General features: G+C 41.1%; 1 protein-coding gene across 1 annotated transcript in view; it reads right to left on the bottom strand.

Moving 5' to 3' along the window:
• The window catches only part of ALDH1A2 (aldehyde dehydrogenase 1 family member A2), a 66,899-nt gene that overhangs the window by 12,728 nt on the left and 27,718 nt on the right, over nucleotides 1–26,453 (bottom strand). Inside the window, exons 2-8 of the mRNA XM_073303757.2 lie at nucleotides 24,097–24,201; nucleotides 23,735–23,875; nucleotides 22,060–22,189; nucleotides 15,687–15,748; nucleotides 12,370–12,498; nucleotides 12,129–12,242; nucleotides 275–377 (exon numbers count right to left, since the gene is read on the bottom strand). Coding sequence (XP_073159858.1) covers nucleotides 275–377; nucleotides 12,129–12,242; nucleotides 12,370–12,498; nucleotides 15,687–15,748; nucleotides 22,060–22,189; nucleotides 23,735–23,875; nucleotides 24,097–24,201 — 784 coding nt within the window. The remainder of the gene's footprint in view (nucleotides 1–274; nucleotides 378–12,128; nucleotides 12,243–12,369; nucleotides 12,499–15,686; nucleotides 15,749–22,059; nucleotides 22,190–23,734; nucleotides 23,876–24,096; nucleotides 24,202–26,453) is intronic.

The following is a 26,453-nucleotide window of genomic DNA, read 5'->3' as shown; positions in this document are numbered from 1 at the left end:
AGAGAGGTGGAACTTTGGTCTGACCCAGTATGGCCATTCTTATGTTCTAACTCCCAGCTGCACACACCTTACCTAGCTGCCAAACCTCCAGCTACCCTCTAAGGCTCTGACAAAGGCACTTATGCTTTGTCAATGCACAATTCTGCAGCACATTGCAAATCAAGAAATTTAGGAGGAGTGTAAAATGTACAATCAAATCACACAGCAAAAGGAATACTGCACGGATTGTATTATCATTGTCAGATTTAAGGAGATTGCGTAAGTGCTGACTTACAATCAGCATCTGCAAAAATGATGTTGGGGCTCTTCCCTCCCAGCTCCAGAGTTACTCTCTTCAAATTACTCCTTCCAGCTGCTTCTTGGATTAGCTTCCCAACCTGAAAGGAAATGGAGAAACATTTTACACACAATGCAGTCATACAGTTAACTGCACTAGCAAGCTCTGGATATCAGTGGGACACAGCTATTAAATAATCCAGCAGGTTCTTCAAATCCACAGATTCACGTAATAAAGAGACAACTTCCCAGGCCTTTCCCAGAACTGGAGGGTGGCCAAGACATGGGACAAACCTGGCAATAGGCACGCCCCTTCAATAGCTGTGCTGAAATGGGTTTGGGTTCTTGTCACAGGGTAGCTAATCCCTGGGGATAGACTAAGCCTAGTGCCGCTGGAGCAGAGCAGGTGGGTCCAATCCAACCAATTAAAGAGGCCTGGGCTACAGCTGGGCCCATAAAGGGCTTCTAGTGGGCAGTTTGGATGGTGGCAGCGATGGGCAGGGGCAAAGAAGTTACATGGAGTAGAGCTTGCTTGGGTGCTGGGTCCCTAGAGCAAGGGGCCAGGTGGCTTGGGGTTGCTGCTCCAGGAAGGGAGCAGAGCTGACTGAAACTGGGAAACTGCCAGGAGCACCAGGGACCCCTCGGGGTAAGGGGCGGGGGGCAGCCCTGAAGCCTAAGGCTAAGGAGTGAGTTAAAAGACTGTTTTTGTGTTTGTCTGCTGGCTTCTCTTAAGAAAATAAACCTCCTTGCAAGAGATCAGGCATGGCAGCATACATTTTGGAGCTGGGGAAAAGCCTGGCTCAGTGATCATTTTCTTCTAGTCTTTCTATTGCCAGGATCAATAGGAGAAATTAAGCTGAAATCTGTGTAACTGGAATGACTTCTTACACAAGCGAGTTATTTTAATTATCTATGGAGTAAGTGCAAAGGGTTTTCCATACCATTAACAAGAGGTTTCTGTTGCTTTCTGTTGCTACTGAAAAAAGGTCACTTGTACTAGCGCAGAATGCATTAAGTTCTTCTTTAGTAATAAGCACCATCATGCTTCTTTTATACAGTACAGCAGTTAGTAATACGATCACTTTAATTGTATTGTAATTTATTGCAATCCACTCCGAACACTGACATTTTCCAGATTGTTAGCCAAATAAGTTCTGAGGAATGTGTGTGTGTGTACGTATATATATATATATATATACACACACACACACACCCTCTCAAACATTCAATTTTTAGTCCCCAAAGAATTAAACTAATTTGAAGAGTGAAATTATAAACCAGAGAATATCACCTCATCTTAAAATTAGTGGCATTATATATAGGATTAACAGCATACAGTAGTTACAGAAGGATTTCACAGGCAAAATACAGCGCACACATACCAGGCCAGGTAGTAAGCTGCATCACAGCTAGAACAGGTAATAAGGGTGGGAATCAAAGGTGGTTTTGAGATTCCTTTGCACCTTCTCAATCCTAGGGGCCATTGGAGGCAAATGCAGCCCCTGGTGTAGTTTGGAGCAGCCCTAAGAGATGATTCTTCAGGTGAGGATCAATAAAGTTCAGCACCAGTCTGGCCACCCCCACCTTCTGCTAGCCATACCTATGACATGCCACCTATGCCAATGTCAGAAGGGTCGTGTAGCATGGAGCCGGAGCTGGTAACACCTGCTCTATGTTCCCTGGAGATTCCCCTGTGCTGGGGAAATCCCCAATAACCAGTTTAACTAGATTTCTGCTTGGTTTCCATTGTTTGAACTGCATTATTATGCCCATTTTGTAGGTTTGGGAAACAGTCACGGGGAGAGTAAGGCCTTGATATAGTAAAACATGAGTACAGGGTTCCGCGCTCTGCTGAAAAGGGATGGACTTAAGCATGTTCTGAAGTGCTTTGTTGAATCAGGGCCTAAAGTTCAGATCCTCAAAGGTATTTAGGCAACTAAGGAGTTGGATGCCTAAAAGCCTATGAGAATCTGGGTCTAAATTACATGCCCAAGGTCACACCGCAAGTCAGTAGCTGGCTGACACACATGTACACATGCATTTTGATTCCCAATCCTTCTCTCTTGCCATTAGAAATCAGTCTTTCCTTGTGCAAAAATCCCATCGGCAGCTGAACTTTCATCTACACTTTGACTGTGCTGCAGGACCTAGCTGTTGATATTTCTCAATGTTAAACTTCTACACACAGGGCCAGGTGACTGTGACTGCCAGCATTAAGGGGTTAATGGGAGAGACGCTGACCTACAGAATTAAAGTCAGTCTGCTGGAGAAAGTTAAGTCAGCACTGGAGTAATCATAAATGAAATAGAAACCCAGGGCCCCCACCAGAAAAAACAAAGAAAAAAGCCCACAGGATAATTAGGGAATTGTCAACCATTCCATGTAACTCAGTGATTAACTGTGTATCTGGCGATACCACTATCAAGTTTGACTGTGGATTTTTTAAAAATAAATTAACTTCAGCATCTTTTCTTTACCTCTATATTGATGAAACAGAGTGCTGACATTATCATGAAATTCCTTACATATCCCCTTAATTGGAGCTGATTTTACCACTATGTTTAACTGACAGCCGGGCCACACTGAATATGTTTAACACGTCACTTAGAAATTCCAACATCTCCCAAACAGGTATGAAATGTCCGTTTGAAAATCATCTAGAGCCTGGCCGTTATAGTCGGTGCTCTAGCCAATGGCACTCTGCAGCCTTATGGCTTCAGCCTCCCTCTTTGAAAGACCAATAATTAACTAGTTCCACCCCAAAATCACAATACAAACAAAAAGCAGAACATGTTAAGGAGGACAAAATTTATCTTTCCTGCCACCCCACCATTTCCACTTTAATGTCACAATAATATTGTGACCAAGTTAAAAAAAAGATTAAAACACCTGGCAAAACACGTGGTTGCCAACAGGGCCGGCCTTACGTCCCCTAGGCACAGAATCTTCAGCACCTCTCCCTCCCCCCGCCCCTGCCTACAGCTGACCTTAGTGTGTGCTGTAAAAAATGAAACTTTTAACCCACTTTTAACTTTAAGGAACCCTGAGAATGCTGGTGCCCCTAGGCACATGCCTATTGTGCCTAATTGGAAAGCTGGCCTTGGTTGCCAAATGTTATAGGACCCAAGGGGCTGGAGACCATGGTCCTAATTTGGAAATGTGTTGTCTTTAATATACAGAGGTTGTCAACGTTGCAAGAATAAGCTTAACAGAGAGTCTTACTTCAGCCTTAACACTGGGAATAAAAGCACGTTTATGGGTGGTAGGGCACAAAGCAGCTTACTACGGGGCACGCTCCTGAGTAAGCACTGGCATTTTGTTCAGTTGGTACAGTGCTCTGTGCACTCATGGCATGAGGGGAGCCTTAAGGAGGGTACTGAGGCTGTGATTATTTATTGAGAAAAGGAGCCTTTTTCATTTCTCTCTTCATCCACAGCGAGAGTTACCAAGGGATAAGTGATAGCGTTCCAGTCCCTGTAGTCTTTTAGTTCATGCTCCCTGTGGTGTCTCTTAGCTCTATCTGTGAACTTCCAACAGGCAATGCAGCGTAGCGAGGGAACTTTGGAAACGAGGACTCCCCCACAGATAATGGAGCTGAGCTGATTAATCAGCAGGAATGTTGGCACAGAAAACCTCAACTCCCCATCCTTGTTTTGAATAGGCTGCAAGATAGATATCAGGAGTATCCCTGGATAAGTTGTGAAGTACCATAACCCTGTAAACTGCATGGAGGGTGTGGGTAGATGTAATTTGGCTCATCTCAAAGAAAACAATCTGTTATGTGGGGTGAGGGGTGGTGGTGGTTGGTTGGTTGGAGGGGGAGGGGAACGGGACACCCAGCTGTACAGGACACCTCTGTTCAAAACAGCTACTTGAATCGCAGTCCCTAAAAGTATTCAATTATTAAACTGATGGCTGTTTTCTTTGTATCAATTCAATAATTGACAGGCGCACTCAATAGTTTAGTTTGTTTTTGAATGATTAATCTTTCTTATCAGAAGAGACTCATCTAGTCACATATTAAATAGGAGTGTGCAAACCAGTTTGGGATGAGACCCAAAACTTTACCCAAATTCTTTTAGAGGGTGGGGTTTCGGGTAAGCTATTGCACCCATTAACTTTTATTTTCATGTGCCTCTGCGCTTTCTGATTCCAGACAGAAGTGGAAGTGCCAAAATCATACAAGAAAAGCTATAATTTCTAATCTTACTAAAGCCCTGGAAATCTCAAAACCTCTTTCCCCCACCACAAAAACCAAAACAAAGCCCTAGTCCTGTGAGGTTTCCACTCCAGTCCTGAATAGTGCATTTGAATGTTCAGGTGCTTCTCTGACCTGAAGCTCCCAATGTTTGGAGGCTGTTTAGTGGTTTAAGAATCAAGTAAGCTCTACCTATAATCCTTGGATTCACACAGCAGGGTCAGTTTAGCCTTTTAAACTTCTGAGGTAAAAGAATTCAGTGGGATTTTTCGACAAAACCTTTAAAGCTGAGATGTTGCTTGCTTTGTGTGAACTTTGATTCCAGATTGTCTCCAGAGCACTCAGTATAACCCTATTTGACCACATGAGGTACTCTGCTTCTAAAGTGACCTTGGGGACTGTCCCCAGGCCAGCAAAGATTAGTGAACTTCACAATCCTGAAGTGGACAAGAGTAGCTTTTGGTATGTAGCCTTATCCTGGAGGAAGGACAACTTCCTAGCTCTCTACCAAATGCAATAAGGAAAAAAAAAAGAATGATTTTATTTCGGGTATCCTAGTTATTCAGGAAGCAAAAGTTGCCCAGCAGAATGAGTGACAAAAATTATCAAGAGGGCTTAAGCTAAAATTATGAATGAATTATAATATATCCTTCCCAAAGCCTCCTGTATTGGGCATTTCAGTAGTATGATTAACTGACAGACTTTTGGAAAGGGAACACACAGCCTTTAAGAATTTTATTGTTAGTGGAAGAAAAACCAGGACGTAATCCTGCAAGAAGATCCTAAAACAAGGAAAGATTTTATGATAGAAGAGAGCTGACACAACTCATTACTCATGCAGTAGGTAGACATGCTGTCTATATCATGCAACATGACATTCATCTCACTTAGGAAATGAAAGGAGAATCCTGCTGAGTAAATTAGAATAAATGGTAATACAGCTGTTAGCTACAAACATTTGTTTGGCATGAATCAATCTTGACTCTCCTGTAGCTTGCTTTGATGGTCTCTCTAGTCTCTTGTTGACTAATGATGAGATCATGGTTTGTTAATCTAACTGCATAAAGAAAACACTCTGCCAAGCAAAATGCAGACCGCTTTGTTGGGTTTTATTGAAGTTGTTTATGGACCTTGTGTTTACATAGGCATCCAAACCCATTTATTGAATATTTATTTGACTTATGCACATAACTGCATGAACATAGAACTGAATCATATCTTTAATCTGAGTTACTCTGTCTGCTTTTTAATGGGATTTAGCTTGAACAACATGGAAACCAGCCACGTAAAATACATTTCTTGTTGGCCAGCGCTTCAAATGTTTAGCATGCTATCTGTGATTCCTATCATCTTGAGAGCATGTAAAAACTGGATGGAGTTGCAAACCAGTTCAGATTTGGAGGAAACACATTTGTTTTTGAACAGAAGTTATTGATACACATTAAGCATTTGCTGAGCAAACTTCTGGGTAATATGTAGCAACATGAAAATTTATATTAAAACCTTCCCCTTGTCAATACATTTCTAATCTATATTGTATTATTTTCATCCTTTGTATTGACTATATACTTACCAACTACAGTACTATATGTTTTGCTTGAGTCATTAAATATTATTATTAGTCCTATATGTCCTTACAAGAACTCAGGCTTTGTATACACATAGACATTGGATTAGTTATGTTAGTATCTTATAATGATAACACTATTACTAGTTTAGTAAATGTAACATAAAAGGCCTGATTCTCAACCTGGCCTCAACTCCCTCCATTTTTGAACAAACAGTGTGTTATGGGTGTAAATATAAAGTTAATGTTTTAGTGCATTCAATAATGCCTCCCTCTCATGACTGTGAAGTACAGGCTGGGACTAGCTGGTTAGAATAGGCAATATAAGCTTTATTGAGTGTATTGTTGTGTGTATTTGTTGGGAGATAGAAGACCAGAGAGAACTAGATAGTCCTATGTGTCCAGTGATCTCATGGACTGTTGCCAAATGCTTATGACTATATCATGAGTCTGTTGATTTGGTGGGTTGTTTTTTTTTTTTTTTTTTTTTAAAGGCCCAGGACCTTGAGTCATGGGATTAGGTGAGAATCACAGCTTTCCTTTTTTAAAATGAAATAAGTTTCTAGTCCTCCTGGCTGTAGAGAAAAACTTGAAAACGTGACCCCCTAAAGGCTCAAACCCACAAAACTACATAAAAAGAATCCCAAATGTATCTAATGTGTTTAAGCCAATCACGATTTTTTTTAAATTCAGGGTAAGCAAATAAGAAGCTGCTGCCTCTGCAAATCATGTGCAAAGTTTGAACCTGTGTGCTTCAGATATTTATTGGCTTTTACAAACATTTTAAAATCAGATGGTGTTCTAAAACTAGGATAATGCTATTTTTAAAATGTTCCACTTATTGGCCTCAGCCATGGTAACTTAGCTGGCTGTCCAAGTACTGCATGCAAAACACTTACACAGGCATTTTTGGTGGCTGCAGAATTTGGCTGGCAACTACAATAATGGCTTTTCTGTCTTTCTGAGCCCTTTCCCGCTCACGATTTAGAGAACCTGTCTTTAAAGAATGAAAAGATCTTAGGAAGAGGAAGAACTGCCACTCAGCATTTGAGATATGTGTAAATTGCTGCCCCCTCACAAGAATGTATGTTGTTGTAAACAATGGCTGCAGCAGTTCATTTTACTATAGGGAAAGAAAAGATAATGGCTCAATTAATACATGACCTCATTCCATACAGTGAAAAAAATGTTTAAGGTGCTTTAGGAGCAGTCTTCAGTTCTCACTTCTGTCCACCATTAATATTGCATTATCTAGTGTTGACAACCTACAGGGATCTGTAAAATGATAAAAATGAAGATATCTCCTGCCCTAAAGAAGTAGTAGTCCAAAGGCAAGTATAGGGACACACTAGGAAATCCAGAGCTTGGGATAATTTAGGTTCTTAAAAGATCATTTAATTGTATGTAACTTTAACATAATCACTCCTTGTGGGCCTCCTGGAAGAACTGTATTTTTAAAAGGGATGTAAATGTGCAGAAGGTAGTGAGATGGTGAGGAAATCAAACGGAGGCTGGCATAGAAAAAATGCATGCAGATGGCTATGGGAAACAAGGCAACAGGGGTAAAATCCTGGCCCAACTGAAGTCAATGGCAAAGCTTCCATTGGCTTCAACAGGGCAAGGATTTCACCCTGGACTGGCACCAATGGTTGGGCAGAGAGGGTGAGGGCAATATGACAGGAAACCAAACCCATGAGGTAGGTGGCAAGAGCCGAGTCATGAAGAGCTGAGAAAGCGAGGAGGAGCCCTGTAAACTCAAAGTAGTGGAAGCCCATGAGGAAATACAAATAGGTGGTGACATGGTCAACTCAATTGCTGAGGAAGGTCCCATTTGGCAGCTAAAGTTTGACCGATGGGGTGGATGGAAAAAAAGGGTGTCAATGAGGTCAGAGAGGAGAAGGTTACAATAACTGAAAAGGGACACGATCGGGGCCTGGTTCATTAAAAAGCACCTAATAGAAACAACCAATCTTGTTAGAAATCCCTCCATCAAGCAAGCTGTTGAAGAGTATCAACCAGTGCAAGCAGATAAGCCTAAAGGGACCATGGCAAAATGTTCCAAATCTGGATCTTGTGCTCAGTATGATTTTTTTCCCCTTCAGTGCATTGGTTCTCAAAGTGTGGTTCATAAACCACCAATAGTCTGGAGAACTTTTCCTAACGAGCTATTGAGAACCATGCATTGGGGGATTAGGAGAGGAGGTGATGCATGGAGGGATGTTTCTCTTGTAAAGTGGTGTAAAATGAGATGAAAGAGATGAAGGACCACTGTTTTGTGTATGAGATGAGCCATGAAGGAAGTGGGATGGGGGAAGGGAATAGTGATAGTATCAGGGAAAACATGATTCATGGGATGGGAAGATGAAAGGGAAGCATAGGCATATTTTGACTTTATATTTGGGGGTGGAGGGGGACAGCTCCAGTCAGGCCAATGGGGCCTTGCATGGGGTAGGCAAATTCCACACCTGTCCAAGGCTTTCAGTTTGGGGAGGGGCAAAACTCCCTGGTCTCCCCAAACTATGCCCATGAAGGGAAGATGGTCTTTGCACACACATGACATTTTAAAACAATTCTCAAAGTGCCCAAGAGTCTGAGACAGAAATAGAGAAGAGCTGGAGAGTACAAACTGATCAACAAAACAGTCACAAACCTCACACCTGAGCCATCAGGAAGTGACTAGTTCATATTTTGATTGATTCAAGTGCTATAGCAAGTTCTGCATGGATTCTTCTCCTCTCTAATCTGAATTAAACTCCCTGAAAGAGACAAATGTCCCCCCTTCCATTTAAAGATCCATGAAAGGCACACTTGCAAAAATGTCTGCCTCATGGTTCCTTGGTTCTATGAGGTGAAGCCAATGGGCATGCAGACCTTCAAATGGATGGGATGAGGGGCTTATGGAGGCCAGCTATCCATTGGCTCTTCCACTGTGGTTAGGCATTACTTGCTTGACTGAAGATTATGGAGATGCAGTCAATGCTGCTGAGTACATCAATAATTTATGTGTCAATTTGAAATATAAACTCGCTCTGTCTCCTGCTAGCAAGTCAAACCATGCACCCCAACTTGCACAGAGAAGAGCTTGTGTAATATGGCATGCTGGTGGCTTTACAGTGGGAGAAGACAAAGCATCTGGCCACCTGACCCGTATGTATTCCCCCGACTCCTTTTCCATGTGATTAATTTGGTTTTACTGAGCTAGGGTTGCCAATTTGGTTGGACGTATTTCTGGAGATTTCATCACATGACATAATCTTTATTTAAAGACTAATCTTCAATTCATGGAGACTCCAGGACAATCCTGAAGGGTTAGCAACCCTATTTTACTCCCCTTAATGCTGTGCTGCAGAAGGGAGTGAGTGGGGAACTAGGTGGACTGAAAAGTGAGTTTGGCTCAACCAGCAGATTCTGCCAAGTTCTTGACGGGGGCGTGTATTCCTCTGGATTCAATGGGCATTCCATTGCCATTATCATGAATTACACTTGTTTACTGAGAGAATAGAAGCCTTTTATCACTCCATCAATTGGGATCATATTGTCTCTCTCAGGTTAGGAGAGGGAAATGAGAGGTGCAGTTTATAGCCCTGATTGAGGAAAGCATCTCTATTCAAGACAGAACTTAAGCATATGCTTAAAGTTAAGCATGTTCTGACGTGTTGTCTTGAACAGGCATGGATATAAAGTACGTTCTTCAGTGCTTCCCTGAAGCAGGGCCTAAATGAGTTAGAGATTGAAGTCAAAATATGAGAAAAAACTTGTCATCTTTGTATAGACCAAGACTTGAGCCCTCACAATGGACTCCAGCATGGAGTCACAGTCATGCACTTGGTCTCTCTTAGTCTTATTTCTTTTGTTTGTTGAATTTTTATTATTTATGAAATTGTACCAAGAATGACCTCTTCCCCCCACCCTCCTTAAAGGAACGCTGCTGAAAAAGAGACAATAAAACCCAATTAATGCTGATTCTGCAAACATAAGATTTTTTTTGCAGGCAGCTGGGGAGCTTAATTAGCTTTTACCGGAAAATATTGATTGTTTACGGTATAAGCAAGAGGTTCTAGTGGTGGAGACTTGAGAAAAACCCCATGCTACAGGCACTTAAACTGGAATAACTTTGCTTTTCTTCTGATAGGTTTTATCATTAACTTGTTGGAGCTAAAATAGTAACTGCCTGTGCTAGCACCTGGAAGAGCTGTGGGACTGGAATATTCTGGCTCTGGGTATATCTGATGGCTGTAAGAAACCACATCACTGGAATATACAACTGACCTGCTGTACGTAAGAGTAGACACACAAAATATTTCCATTTTTATTTCATTAAAAAATGTGAAAACTGTTTCTGAGAAGTCTGATGCTCTGTATAACCATTGATATTACAGGACCATGTCTAAAATGTTACAGTGTTGACTTGCTGTTATAAGAATTCAGTGTTACAGGAAATCAGAAACAATATGGAACAGTTTACACTAACTCTGCATTAAAATGTTCCATCTGTTCTTGCTTTAGGTTCTTAGAGAATTGCTTTTTCATCTCAGTAATGCTTTTCACTTCCTATTAGTAAGGCTTTTAAAGGTAGGCACTGAGTTAGTATAAAACCCACAGCTTTTGAGTTTTAAGCGCCTATTAGAACTAAAGCTGTCTTGAACTACAATAAAAATTTATTTTGGCTACAAAAGACAACTTTGAAACCTAACCCATCTGTATTATTTCTCCTCCAAACAGCGCAACATCCTGTATAATAGAATATTTATCTTAAACACACACCACATACCTTTGTGAAAACAATTGTTTCAACTTAATTTATTGGGGGGGTGGGAGGGAGAGACAGAGCTCATATTAAGATTTCCAATATTCTATGATGCTAATGTAAATCGCTAACAGAACAGGAGTTGTAATGAAATTGTTGCAATTTTTCAAAGTAATCTGAAATCTGATGTTTGTTGCAATTGACTTTGTTACTTTTTATATATTATAACCTAAATTTTCATAAAAATCCACACATAATTACACATGGTAAATTTTCTACAAGGTAATTTTGTGTGTAAACTAGGCACACAATTGCATCCACATTATACTGACAATTTAGGCCCATACACTGTGGTACCTACGATTCATTATAGATTTTATTGTACCAAAAAGTACTGAAAGTAATAGATTAGCTTGATCTCGCAGTCATTGCACACACAAGTTTCCCAGTGACTTCAGTGAGAGTTACCATGCATGCACATAAGGATGGAAGGATCAGGTTATAATCTCACACCAAGAGTAAATCTATCTCACTATGGAGTGTAGTCTACCCTTGATGCACACAAAATGTCCACTGAGCCTAGTGGGAGTCATGTGCACATATCAAGGAGGGAACAGACCGCTAGAATTGTAGGATCCATCCATACAATAGTTTGTCAAAGTCTCAATGGAACAGGGCCTGTTATTAGTACTCTCTAAATATTACCAATCCTGAAACTCCCATTGAGATTCCTCTCCTTCTGGTTTCCTTTTTTCCTCTCCTCAGACTGAGAGATAAGGACCCTTCTATGGTGGCATCAGCCTGTAGCACCTCTATTATCCCCAACTCCTGAATGATAACAGCGGTCTTTGTACATATTTGATAGTTAGGCAAAGTCACTGTTCTGGTTGGTTCAGCCCCCTTTATGTAGATTAAAACCATTCTCTTCAGAGTTAAACTCTTCAATAGCTTCTAGGTCACACAGATTATGGACACCAAAGAGGGACTTGTGCACTGTATGGCTTATACTACACAATCTATCTACCCATGTGTCCTAATTCATGTCCTCACAAGCCCATAGCAAATCCTACCAATATTTTTCCACATGTGTGCCATGGTATTTGGTACAGCAGGTGTTAAGGGGAAAGTGACACCTCTGCTTTGGTAGTGTGATAATATGTAGATTTTAGATTTTAGATTTTCAGATTTTCAGATTGAGCTGGGAAGGACAGACCGTTCTGGTGTGAGTATATCCTTTCTGCTGGATGACCCGGAGGAACTTCAGTCAAGAGCTTGGCTATTGTTCCCTAAATATTTTCTGGATTGATATCTTACAGTAACATACTTTAGAATACACTTACCTCAGTAGATCCAGTAAAAGCAATTTTATCTATGCCAACATGAGAAGCTATTGCTGCGCCTGCAGTTGGACCAAATCCTGGCAAAATATTGACTACTCCCGGCGGAAAGCCAGCCTAGCAAAACAGAATTAGAGGAAACATGGTTTGTGAAAATTGACCAAGCAAACTAAACTAGACGTGCTGTGGTAGTTCCTTAGCTGCCAGGAGAGCAGGAGACATTATTCCTGTCAATTATTCTTACCTCCTTGACGAGGGCTCCCATATAAAGCGCGCTGAGTGGTGTTTGCTCTGCTGGTTTAATAACTACTGTATTGCCACAGCACAGAGCTGGGGCAATCTTCCATGCAAACATCAGCAGGGGGAAGTTCCACTGTAAGAAAAAATAAAAGTTGATAGATGGAAAAATATTGCAGTGGTGCTTTGTTTTCAAGATGTCAAGCTGCTACCTCACTGATTTCTCAGGCTTATCCTCCACATAAATCTTTCCCAGCACAAAGCAAGGGTTTTTTTTAATTACCACCATTAAGAAAGAGGCAATAGTGACCTTTCAATTCTTCTTTCTCCTCTACTCAAAGAATTATAACCTCCACCCCCCATCTTCTCAAAAAGAATTTTGGGTTTGACGTCAATTTTTTTAATCCGAGCTTTTAATTTCATTGACTATTTTGCAATTGGCACCTCTTCCCCCCCGCCCCCCATTCAGGACAAATAGCTGCTGGCTCTGTGGTGTTCAGAAAGAACTATTTTGCATCAGTGCCAGATTATATAGATAGATTTCTAATCCTTGAATGCTTTTTAAGAACTCCAGAACATTTCTAGGCAAACCCATACATAATTAACTGATGGGATTATAAGAAATAACTCCCACACACACACACCCCTCCCAATATCTCTACAGTGTTAGCACTCTGTATTATCTATTTATTTACCAAGGAAGTTTTAACATGTTTACAGATCATTGCCATGGAAATATCAGAGACAAAAAGATAGTCAACTATCTGTGTCATTTTCATTACAAGTTCTTCTTGAACAATTGGTATGAAACACACAAGAAAAAGAGAGACAATAAATTGATCCAGACAAATTATCTGCTGGTGTAAGCGACTCCATTGACTTCAACTGAAGGATGCCAATTTACTGCAGCAGAAAATTTGGCCCATTATATTTATTTGCTGCACAAAATGGGTTAGGATTCCATCTGGTAGCAATCATCAAATGTATCGGGCCTTCTGCATTTGGGCCTGATCCTGCAAACACTTATGCATGTACGTTATTTTACTCACATGAGCAGTCCCATTGATTTCATGTGAGTAAAGTTATTCACATCTGCGGTTGTAGCATTGAACTCATAGATGTAACTACAATAATCTCACTTGGAAGAAAATAGAAATATCAGTCATGAAGAGTCAGCCACTAGCTAGAAGGTGTTACTGCCTGATGCACATCAGCTGCCACTCTCATAGACCTCTCGCTGGACCCTGGCAAGCTTGAAAAAATACACAAATGTCTTTCCTTCACCAAACACCCAATTTTTTCCCCCCTCAGTTGTTTATAAACTTTGGAGACAGAGTGATGTTTTAATTCTATCACCAGTATATAAGCCTGGGAGTGGAGACATTGGGCCAACAGTATGCTGACAGCCTGCACTTCTGTCGCCTCTTGCGGTAAAGCTCTGAAGAGTTGTATAGTGCAAAATGTGGCAGGGTGAAAATAGGCATTCCTAGTTAGGAACCTTGCAAGGTCTTTCCTCATTCTTCTCCAGGAAGGTTTTGCTACGTAAGACACTAAAAATCAAAATAAATACAGCTTCAACCTACGTCTCTGCACAAAACATATGTAACGGATTATGTGTTTGGACTGTGCTGTTAGTGCCTAATTTACAGCTCGATCCTGGCCTAGGACATATCTACCTACTGGATCTCCTCTCTCCTTATGTCAGGATGCCACAGCTGTGATCAGCAGAGGCACCTGAGCTGGATCCCCCTCCATTTAAAAGAGAGGAGCTCAGCAATAGAGCGTTCTCCATGAGGGGAATCTCAGGTCTGAGAAAAGCTTTGCACCCCTGGCCCCAAATGGCCTGGGTTAGTTAACTTTCAGGGTATGCTGCAGGATTCAAGGCTACAGTGGAGGGTAGGTTTTGATGGGGGTTAGATGTGGAGCAGGGAGGGGAGTTTTGTGCAGTGCTGGCTGTTTAGTTTTATTTTTGTAGTACATTGCAGGGGTGGCTAAAGCCTTGGATAAGGTTCCCCTTTATACTTTTGTACAAATCTAAATCAAGTAAATAAATCCTGTATTCTTTAAGATCTTGGGCACCTCCAGCAGAGTGTTCAGTATCCGCAGTGCCCAGTCACTTCAGCAGAACATGTCCATTGAGGGCACTGAGCAGCTCCCAGGAAATTAAGGGCATTAAGGTTCTGATCCTGCAATCACCTACTCACATGCTTAACTTTTCACAAGTTTATTGCCATTGAAGTCACTCATTCCACAGAGCTGCTCATGTGACTGGAAGTTCAGAACATGTGTAGGTGCTTGCAGGATGGGGCTTAGACTGTGAGCTCCTTCCCATGGTGTTCATATAGAGTGCCAGCCACAAGAGTCACCCGTTACAAAGAAATATAGTAATAAATAGTAAGAGAAAAAAGGCCTTGACACTGTTAAAAATCATCTTTTTTGGGTTGCTCCTTTTTATTGAAATTGCTGCGTATTACAAACACACTCTGGCCGCTCAGGGGCTTGCGGTAGACATGAATAAAACAAAAACCAACATCAACAAAAAATTCTTGATTAGTTCCCCAATGCTTTGTAAAGGAAAAGCTTCCGCACCATATTTTAATAGCTGTACATGAGCCTCCCATTGAAATTTCTCCCAGAAACCATTAACCAGTACTTTTGAAAAGAATGCTTGTTCAATGGAGTTCCCATGCAATGTATCACAGGAGTTTGCCGAGGATGCATACAGGGGGGTGGGGGGAGGGAGGAGAAGGAAAGAAAGAGTATTAAATTTAATGAAATAATAAGTGTCCTTCTCTCTTGCAACAAATACAATAAACCCTTCATGTTTTTAATAATCTGCACAAAGTTAACTGTAATGACGTGTCTTCTGGAGTTTCTTCTTTTCTAAAAGCTTTGTAAAAGGAAATACCAGGAAAGAACAGAATTAAAATACATAACATTGTCCCAGGAACTTGGAGGCGTCTGTTAAATTGCAGTAAAAACTAACTAAATAAAAAATGACTGCCACAGCAAAGCATCAATTTTCCATAAGTTGTGTGAACATCCATAACCAATGACAGCATATTAACACTGTGTTTTGCTTTGCTTGTTTTAATCATGAGAATTCTATGACTTGAGAACTTAACTCCTAATACCAGAGCTAAAACCCTATTAGCGTGTTCAAATAAGCATTTGCAGGGAGACTGTTAAAGATATGTCAACAATATGAGCTCAGCTTTTTTTCGTAATGGAAAACACACATAGCTGAGGTCCATGTTTTATGTGTCTTTTAAAGAGAACTGGTTCAAATGAAAATAAATACAAGGCACTAGCAGAGATACTCACAGGGATGATCTGTCCACACACTCCGATGGGTTCATGTCTTGTAAACGTAAAATAATCTCCATCTGAAACAGATGAGAATGGTTACTCTCAAGAGCAGTTTGACTTGGCAGAACAAAAAAAAGGGGAGGGGGGAGAGCTTTAAGGATCAGCCTTTGATGGCAGTAAAAGAAATAGTTACTGAAATATCTTTCGTGAGCCAGCGTGGGAAATCTGGAGCAACCCAATTGTTTGCACCACATGCAAAGGTGACAGGCTTGGTTCCTTGGGAAAGAGGACAATCTGTGCAGAAAGGGTATGTCGACACTGCAGTTAGACACCTCTGGCTGGCCTGTGCCAGCGGACTCAGGCTTGTGGGGCTTGGGCTAAGGGGCTGTTCACTGCAGCACGAGTTCTGGGACCCTCCCACCTTGCAGGGTCCGATAGCCTGGCTCCAGCCCAAACCTGAATTGTTTGGGCTCCAGCCCAAACCTGAAACCCCAAACCGCACTGGCATCCGCGGGTTTTTAATTGCAGCGTAGACATACCCACAGAGGTTTTGGCAGTGACCTCAAAGGAAGCCATTTACTTACCTCCTCTGCTTCCAGGCTCGAAGAAGAGAAGAAAAAAGGAATCCTCTGAATCACTGAGGAAGAGCTCTGTGTGGCTTGAGAGCTTGACTCTCTCTCCCCCAACTGAAGTTGGTCCAATAAAAGATATTCCCTCACCTACCTTGTCTCTCTGAATCACTGACAATTATTTTTAGAGCCTTGAAAACCAAGATGGCAAAAAAAAAATGTGGTAGGTACCAGGCTTTAGAATGAGACCTATGCCCAGCCTGAAGGTTTCATTTAGTGGGGGGCAGACTCCTGAGCTAAATCACTACAGTGAAGGGGGTGAGCTGACTCATTTCAAGAAGTAAACAGAAACCTGAAAGCTCCCTGATTTGGGGGTCTGATCTTTCCTCTGTGCCAACCTTTCACATTGCCTCTGAGCTGCTGGTCTCTGAGTGGGCCTGTGTCTATAGGAACACACAGTATTTACAAATGTAGGCATCTGTTTATGCACTAGAATCACCTCAGCTAAATATGAGTAAGACTGGTGAGAAATGTACCTAGGCTCAATCTCAGGGGAAAGGGCGAAAATTAGAGCTCGGAGTGCTTTTGGGAACCTGCAGCAAACTTTGGTCCCGTACATCTGGTAACAATAAATGGGTTAATCCAGAAAGTTTCCTGGTTTTAAATATGGGCTTCAGCTTGGCTTTAATTAAAAACAAACTTTTTTTTAGGTTTACTTGTTTCTGTAAGTCTATTTCATTTTGTGTAGGGGAAACATACCCATAAAGCACTACTGTACATTAATCAGCTGGGATTTGGCTTCAAAGTTTTCAAGAGACCAGAAACTGAATATTAGCTATAAAACAGTTATCAGCAGGCTATGTGCAGCAGAGGGAGACAAAAGAGGAAAAGGGTCAGCGAGAGCGAGAGAGAGAAAGAAAGATTAATAGAATAAGAGAGAGAAACAGAGTGTAACACAGGGGAAGGAAGAAGAAAGATGGTTGATGAATCAATTTGGTCTGCTCTGCCTAGACAGAAGGAAAAGAATAGGAGGAACTATAGAGACCGGCTTATAATTCAAATGATCAAAATGCTTTATTTGGAGCATATTTTTAAAAGAATCATAGAAGTGTGAGGTGAAAATACCAGCCTATGCTCGGTAACACCAAGATAAATGGCTCCTAGGCAGAAAACCTCAGACAACGTCACAGTAACAGGCCATCCCTGTATCATCATTACTGCACTACTTCATGCCCCCTGAGGTAAAGCTGCAGTGAACCCAAACATGGGTTGCGAAGTCAGCCAAATCATGGTTAATTTGATTGGACATAAAAGGCATGTTCTTTCCTCACTCAGAGTTTTCTTCATAGTGTTACCTCCGATGCTTGCACAGCTTCTGCCAGACTCCAGAATAACTGCCCTTTTTCGACACCTACTTTAAATGTTGGTCATCCACAGACCTCACAATTCTGGTGAAATTTTTGGGGATGTTTAATAACATTTCCTTCAGTCATCACTGCAGATGTCAAATTACCCAGAGGATGAAGGTGAAGTTGGAAATGCCAAAGGTGTATCTGTAGGCTGCCTGGTGCACACCATAAAACTAGTTTTTGCAATAGCAGAATAACTAAGTTTGATGAAGTGAATCATTTTAGCTAAACAATGATAGTTAAAAAGCCTGAATCCCATGTGCTCAGAAACTACACAGGCAACAATGAAACTTTTACAGTTTTAATATAAACTTATAAAACTAGCAGTAATGAAAACACTTCTACTTTAAGCTGGTGTGAAAATGTACTAATTCTCACTCACTCTCCTCAGCGCTCTCCTAGTAGCTGTCAGCAGGCAGGAGACTACCAGAGTGAGGTCTGTATATCTGACACCCACACCGAGGTGACTGAAAGAAGATCCATCTATGCCAGACCACAAAGGTCTTGACTTTAATCTCTGCAGCACCTGAACCTGTCTGCAACTGCTTCAGGAGTGTGAGCTGTTGTCACTTGAGACAGCTTACTCTGAATCCCCATGGGAGGGCAGACCGGCTGTCCACTAGCTCTGGCCATCCCTCCTGAAGGACAAGCTTCCCACTGGGATCTCCTTAAATCAGCTAAATTAGCCCTGGTGAATTAGCCCTGGTAGACAAGGCTCTGGTATGTTGTACTGCGGCTGTTATTAGACATCTTTGTGTGCATTATTAGCCCATTACTCAGCAGAAAACACACAGATTTAGGTTTGGTGAGAAAGCAGATCCTAGCAGACTCCAGGGACAGCTGTGAAATCTAAAAGGATCATCCCTGTTAACCAATTTCATGACTTCTAAAAAAATTATTGTGTTGAAAAATACTTTAGAAAGTTACCATGAATGGCTTGAGGGAATGGCAACATGATATGCCATTCCACATCTAAGGCTACTGATTCCAATCCAGTCCCGATTAGTAGTAAATGGAAGTTGTCACTGCTTGATGACTTTTGAGAGCTGAAGTAGGTTACCCTCTAGGTCTCAGCTGAGGTCCTCTAGGTCTGTATCACAAAGTTCACCACCTCATTCATTATCAATCAACTTTGTAGACAGTAAGCAAAGAAACTGGAGATCATATGGGTCTGGTGACTGAGAGCCCAACTGTGCGCCCATTTACTTATGCTAGCGAACACCTACACGAGTCATCCCCTTGGTTTCAAATGGGACATCTTGCAGGAATGCGTGTTCACCAGCATGAATAAGGATAGCACATGGAGTAAGAAGGGAATGCAGGACCCTTAGAGTTGGTACCTCCAGGTCAGGGTGGAGGCATATGGCAGGACAATGTGTGAAGCTTGCACTGTTGCAGTACATACTGTAGCCATTTGGTAGGTAGGGGACTTCAGCCAGGCTGCTAATCTGACACCTCTCCTATTTTTTTCTATCAAATCGTTAAGGTAAATGCGGAAAAACAAACTAATTTGTCTCTTTTTCAAGTTGTATTAAAACAGGGTTAAAAAAAAGAGCATATATTATTTTTTAAAAAATATATCCTCAGCTGGTGTAAATTGGCCTAGCTCACTGACGTGAATAGAGCCACCAATTCACAGCAGTTGAGGATCTGGCCCAAAGATTTTTTTTTATTATTATTATTTCCCAATTAAAAAATCCTGTTTATATTCAGGGATCTCTGCTTTGGTATTGGAACACCTTCCATAGGGGTATTCGACCAGATCTCTCACAGGAGTCGGACCATGTCCTAGGTATTTAGTTTTCACATATCTGGTAATGTGGCAGGTCTAATATGTAACCATATGACTTGTACAGGGGCACGTAGGAGATAGAGATGAGAGATTCAGGAAACATTGGAAACACATTGTGTGATAGCCCGGATGTAACCAGAGCAGAATTGGTCCTATAACTTGTGATATGGCATATGCTGTAGCTACAGCTACATTTTGGACTGTGATAGCTTTATTAATCTAACCGTTTCCAATCAGGGCCTGATTCTGCTGTCCTTGACATCAGCAGGGTTTTGCAATAGGGAGCAAAGGGCAGGGTGGAGACCTAACACTGAGACCAGAACAAATGTAACTCTAACAAATGCTCTTCCTTCTTAGCCACCCCTGTATCCAGTGCCTTCCTCCCTGTCTCTCCTTGGACTGTAGTTGTTTTAGAGAAGAAAAACCTTGTCAAAAATAAACATCAGAGGACTGTAGGGTATCTAATTAATGATCACATTTAACAGGCGGGGTGGAGGAAGAAATTTAATAGTGGTGTTTTTGTGGTTTTATTTTCATGGCTGATTTCCTTTAACAAGTTAACTGTAACTATGAAAAAACAGTCATCCCTGGGTAAGACCAGCTTTAAGTTGGTATAACTAACTTCACTCTGGTGTAACTCTACTGACTGCCGTGAGTTTACCAGAGTAACACAGTGGTGAATCAGACTCAGGGAGAAAATCCTTGCTAGTTAAAAAGGGCCAAATTGCACCCTCAGAAATTGAGATTTCACCCATTTGTGTCTGGAAAATCCCACGTTTGCACAAGGATATGGATACCAGTAACTGCAGGCCATTGTGGTTTGCACTTAGGGAGGCTTGCTGAAAATGCAGCCCCAGGAACTCAGACCACTTCACTAACAAACTCAGTTTTGCAGCTGCTTCCCTGCAGCGTGTTGGTTGTTTGCATTTTTAAGGACTGGAATAAACAGAGAATTTGTTCTCCCGAGTTGGCAATGCCTCTTACTCACCGACTTAATTTCTGTATTCCTGCTGGGCTCATAAGTGAGAAGGAGGCATTCACTGACAAGGGAAGAAGGGATTAGGGAGCAGGAAATTTGCTGAATATATGAATTTATGGTGTGCTCTGCACTATTGCTTGTGTCAATTTAAAGTGAAAGCAGGACACAAAGAATTTGGTGCTAATATTTTCTTTAGTCCTTACAGAAGAGCTTTTACGCAATGTTACAGTGCCATGTCTTTAGTGAAAATACACTGACTCATAGACTGTAAGGCCACAAGGGACTGTCATGGATCATCTAGTCTGGCCTCCTACACATTGCAAGCCTCAGAACCTAACCCACCTACTCCTGTCACAGATCTATAGCCTCTGGCTGAGTTACTGATGTCCTCAAATTGTGATTTAAAAGATTCCACCATTTACTCTAGTTCAAACCAGCAAGTGACTCATGCCCCATGCTGCAGAAGAAGGTGAAAACCCCCAGGATCACTGCTAATCTGATTCTGGAGAAAACTCCTTCCCAACTCCAAATATGGTGATCAGTTAGACTCTGAACATGTGGGTGAGACCCACCAGCCAGATACCTGGGAAAATATTCTCTTTAGTAACTCAGACCCCTCCCCATCTAATGTCCCATCTGGAGCTATTTGCTGGAGATATTTGCTAATCGCAGTCATGGATGGGCCATATGCCACTGTAGGCAATCTCATCGCAGACCATAGATTAGTATGCTTTCAGTAGAAAATGGAAGGGGAGTAGGTTGTCAGCTAAATATGAAAGATAAGAAAACTCAGCTTCATTTCCTTACTTCTTTACTAAAATAGAAGAGCAGAATAACTTCTCCCCACCACTTATGCCCCAGCTTTTCTCCCACACATATTATTAACTACTGATCCCACTGTACATCAGAAGGAAGCAGATACCATAAAAAAAGTCTCTTGTATTTATGGAAGTTTCTTGCTAATGAAATTACAAACTCTCTCAAAGTATCTGTGAATTTGGATCCAGTTTGAAAGACATGTTAAATGAGTTGGACAGTCACATCCTGGTCCATGATGGGTATTACTAATCCCCATTTTAAACCACACAAATGAGCACAACTAAGGCTACAAGGTGGGAAAAGCAGGGGCAATAGGGGTGAAAAGTAAGGAGTAGCTTCAGTAGGAGAGCTACATGAAGGATTATGCACAGAATTTGCCCAAATCATGCCTATATTTTCAAATGCATCAGGGTGCATAATATTCATCTCGACAATTATATTTATATTTAAATATAGCTATAAAAAGCTATCTATAGTTTACTTCATGGTACACATACATAAGGGTCCAAACATTCCCGTGAACGTGCATGTGAAGCTTTCCATTGACTTTAATCACAGTAAGTTATCTAGTTATCTAGTCCATCCCAGTGCCAGTTGAATATTGTACCCAACAGCATACTATCTAGTGATTTTTCCAATATGATTTTAAGCAATCCAATTGTAGGGCTTCCTCCACCTTCTACAAGAGGTTATTCCATAATCTAATAGGTCTCCTGGGTGCTCCATTTGGCCCAAGTGTGTTTGTGTAGATATATAAACAAAATTCCAAAGAATCATCATATTGTAGGTAGAATCTGCTGCTTCTGTGAATTCTACTTACCCACAGGAATGGTCATTCCATGAATCTTGTCTGCCCAACCTGCATAATACCTCAGAGTTTTGATGACTCCCTGAAGATCTACATAGAAAGCCTGCAGAAAGGGTTTGCCACTATTCAGCGATTCCATGGTCTGGAGGACAAGAGAAAGTGAAGAGAATATGAACAAAGTAGCACATCAGGCTCTGCAGACTGCAATACTCCAACTGCTCATGTAATGACATTAGTGACAGATGAATAGAAATGAGGATCAAACCTTCCCCCAACATCAGGAACTTCACAGTAGTGATTAAGACCCCATTTTACTGCTACTGTATTTTTTTTGGGGGGAGGGGTGCTATAATACTAGGAACAAAGACTTCTCAAGAGTTGCATAGTGAAACTTTTGTCGAATATTTCAACTGATCTGAAACATACAGAATTTTTCTTGAAAAATCCTAGTAATTTTAAAAGTCCCTAAAATCCCTATGATTTTAAGTGTGTGTGTGTGTACACCTAATAGTCACTGTGATTAGTTCAAATACATAAACACAGCATTTCTTTAATCAGGAGCCAAGATAAAAATGCCTGTCAAACTAGGTTCTGCTATGTTCATGATAACAGCTGAGAAGGGACTCTTTGTAACTTTACATTAACTATCTGAATTCATAGAAGAATGGACGTATTCCTCTTTATATAATTGATGGGAATATAAAATTTTCTATAAACGGCTGCCAAAACCCCCATTGAGGCCTGAGATATCTACAGTGTACAGCCAGTTTATTTATTACCATCAAATACACAAGCTCTCCTCTAGGGAAGCTCATAATTTAACAAGCGAAGGGCCTCATTTTTAATTCAGTTTTCCTATTGACAACAGTATCTTATTAGGCATCCTCTTAAGAGTCCCTAAGATTGTTTAGTGAAAAGAATCCAATAAAATGTCCTTAGATGTTGACTAGCTGAACTAACTTTCAACAGTTAGCATTATCTAATAGAAATTGTTATGAATGAGCACAGTGGAGATAAGATAGCAGGTATGACACATGACTAGATACAGACCATAAATGTAATTTGTATACAGAAGAGTAGCGGCTTAATTCTGCACTGACTTACATCCCAAACTGAAGTCAGTAGCACTGCCTGTGATGCAATTCAGCAAAGAATTTGGCTCTAGACATACAAATCAAATGACAGGCATAATGAGCTTGGTTTGTTGTCCACTTCCTTCTCCCCATGGCGATTTTACAGCTTACACTGGTGGTAACATGATTTAAGTGTTGACAAAGCTGGAATTAAGATGTTCACCAGCTTAGTTCCAAAGCACTTGACATGCAGAAAACAACATTAACAATGCTTCAGTTTATAAGCTTAATGTATGTGCTAAATAGCATAATTTCTAAACTGTGCATTATTGGTTCAGTACTGCACAGCATTTCATCTATCATTTTATTAAGTAGTACCGCACAATTGGTTTTATGCAGTTATCCATTTTTTTATATTAGAACATAAAACCAAGTTACAAATACACACACACAGCCTGATCCAAAGCCCATTCGAGTCAATGGAAAACCTATTTAGACACACTAGCCAATCTGACACCAACATCATGCACATTTACACATCTATGAACTTATTTGCTCTCAGAATATAAAGCTCATACATGAAACAACTTCTGATTTCCCCCTACACCACTTACAGCAAGAATTGCCCTGTCTCTTTCAACCAAGTCCGCTAGTTTATCCAAGAGACGGCCTCTTTCCGATGCATCCATTCTCCTCCACACTGAGCCTAGAGAGAAAGCAAGGCGAGCTGCCCTCACTGCTTTGTCCGTATCAACCTGTTGAGGAGGAAGGAACAATAAAGCTTTGGGGTAAACACTAACAGAGTATTAGTTGGTATCTGAAATTTCTGAACGGACAATATACCATAATCATACTATGAGGGGCAGGAGTTAATAAAAGATTGGTCTATCATCAGTGAAGATTCTGGAGTGGACTAGTCAGAGGTGTGGGTTTTGGTCTAGTGTACATTTATAACCATTTCACAGGGATACTTTACCTTGTCAGCTTCCTGGATCTCACAGATTTGCTCTCCTGTTGATGGATTATATACTGGGAATATGTTCCCACTCTCAGAATTTTGCCACTCATTATTTATGAAAATCTAAAAAGGGGAAGAAGAAGAAGAAGAAGAAGAAGAAGAAGAAGAAGAAAAGGCACTTTAAAGCTTTGAATCATTCTGTAGTACCAGTCATTTAGCAAGTAGCATTTTACTCATATGAGAATCTCACTGAAGTCACATTAAAGCCATCAATAAAGGTCTGCAGACTCTGGCACCAAAGTGCTGAACTTATTTCTGCTTTACAATGTTCAAAAGTTAAGATGAAGGACCTGATCCTACTGTCACTGAAGTCAGGGGCCTAAGGCCTAGATCCTCAAAAGGTACGTAGTCTTCTACCTTCCGGTGATTTAATTGGAAGTTAGGAGCTTAAATACCTGGGAGGATCTGGGCTTACGTGGCCTGGTTGAAATTGAAATTTGCGACATCCACTGTACAAAAACAATCACATATCACTGACTTATGGGAGCAAAACCTTGAAACTACCAGGACTAAGGCAAGATGATGGATTAGTCACTCAAATCCCCATCTCAGCAAGTAAATGTTTCGTTACTGAAATAACCCAGACAATATTAAGTAATCTCAAACATCACAATTCTCCAAGAGATAGTCAGTTGATTATGACCAAATGGAAAAGTCACAGCACAGAATTAAATATCTGCACAGAACAATGGAAATTACTGTTAAGTCCTGTTAGTAATGATATCATCTTAATTGTCATGGACAAATCAAATGCAGATTTTAATTCTGCCTAGCAGTTGCTATTTTGGCAAAGGTTCATTACTGCGGGGCTCTGTGTTGGTAACTACATAGTAGGGGGTCCAAATTTCTACTGCATGACTTTGGAAAAAACAATACAAATTTTTATTAGCAAATATGAAATGCCCCCTTACAAATAATTCACTCTAGGGGGAAGTCCTGGACTCAGTGAAGTCAATGGAAGTTTTGCCATTGACTTCAGTGGGGGCAGGAGTTCCACCTTAGACTGGAGCGACAGGATTAAAGTTCAAAGCCCGTTTTCTGCAAGGCAGTTTAAATTGTGATTATAGGGTAGACCCCTTTCTTCGGTTACAGCACAGAAAGCCCCTTCTGGGCCCTTTGATCTTGCAAGAAGCTGAGTGACCCTTTGAGTCAATGGGAGTGAGGAGGCTCAGCATCAATCCTTCACTGCACACAGTGAAGGGACCAATCCTGCAAAGTGTTGAACATCCATCCACTTTGCCAGGAGACCTTTAACACCATGGCCGATGAGGCATATGCTGTACAGAGCTGTCTCTAAATTGTAGACATCACTACTCTACTGTTTATGGTTTATATTAAGATTTTTTAATGACAACTGATTTTTCTGGTATGCTGGGAGACCACAATGTGGGTGGCCATTACACAGTGGCACATGGAGCTTCTCATCCCATATACAGAGCTAATCAGAATTGCTTCCTTTCTCTGGCTCTGGGTCCAGTCCACCCCAAAAGGGGATAAGGAGAACATTGAGCCATGCTCTCCCATGTGTGCTAGCCCACGGAGCAGGAAAGCCAGGCAGATGGGAGTATGTTGCACTGCTGAAGATAGGATTTTTGTCTGACCACCCCAGGTATGGTGTGAGCACATTTCACAGTTTACTCAGGGTTATATGCACCCTGTACACGCTAACCATGAGTAAGGCACTCAGGATTGGACCCTTCATTCATAACAACAGGAAAGATCTATGTTACTCAGAGAATATCTGAACATTTGTTTTTATGTAGAAATCTGCAGAGTTCAAAATACATGGGTCATGATAGTTTGCTACTGGTAGACTGGAATGTGGCTGTCTCTGTTAGTGCTGTTCTCACCACCCAAAATACAAAAATTCAATGGTGACTTGGGCAATGACGTTGGGTGGAAGCCATAAGTTTCCATAAGTTTTCAGTGTGAACCCTTCTTCACTTGAAAACAGTCCATTTTCACTAAGAAAATCCACATCCCTCCATGAAATTCTTCATGAAACCTAGCTCATTTTCACTGGAAAAATACATGTATTTGGCAACAACTGGCCCACTTTTGAGTTCATAGCTACATGACAGGAGATGACTTCATGACACACATTTCATACCCTTCTCGCTTCCTCAGAGATCAGTTAATCCTCACTGCTGAGCCTGCTCAGACAAAAATGGTACTTCCTATTTAAGTAACCTAAACATCATAGACTTGTCTAGACAAAAGTCATGACTTTGTCACCCCTTTTGATTGCTGTTACTGCCATTGCAGGAGTCTGCGCTCTGACTTCTACACCTGGGAATCACGTGAAGGGATCGCTG

The sequence above is a fragment of the Lepidochelys kempii genome, chromosome 10 (assembly GCF_965140285.1).
Source record: "Lepidochelys kempii isolate rLepKem1 chromosome 10, rLepKem1.hap1, whole genome shotgun sequence".
Classification (NCBI taxonomy): Eukaryota; Metazoa; Chordata; order Testudines; family Cheloniidae; genus Lepidochelys; species Lepidochelys kempii.
Note: the sequence above shows the minus strand (reverse complement) of the source record. Positions and strands in the feature narration are given on the sequence as shown.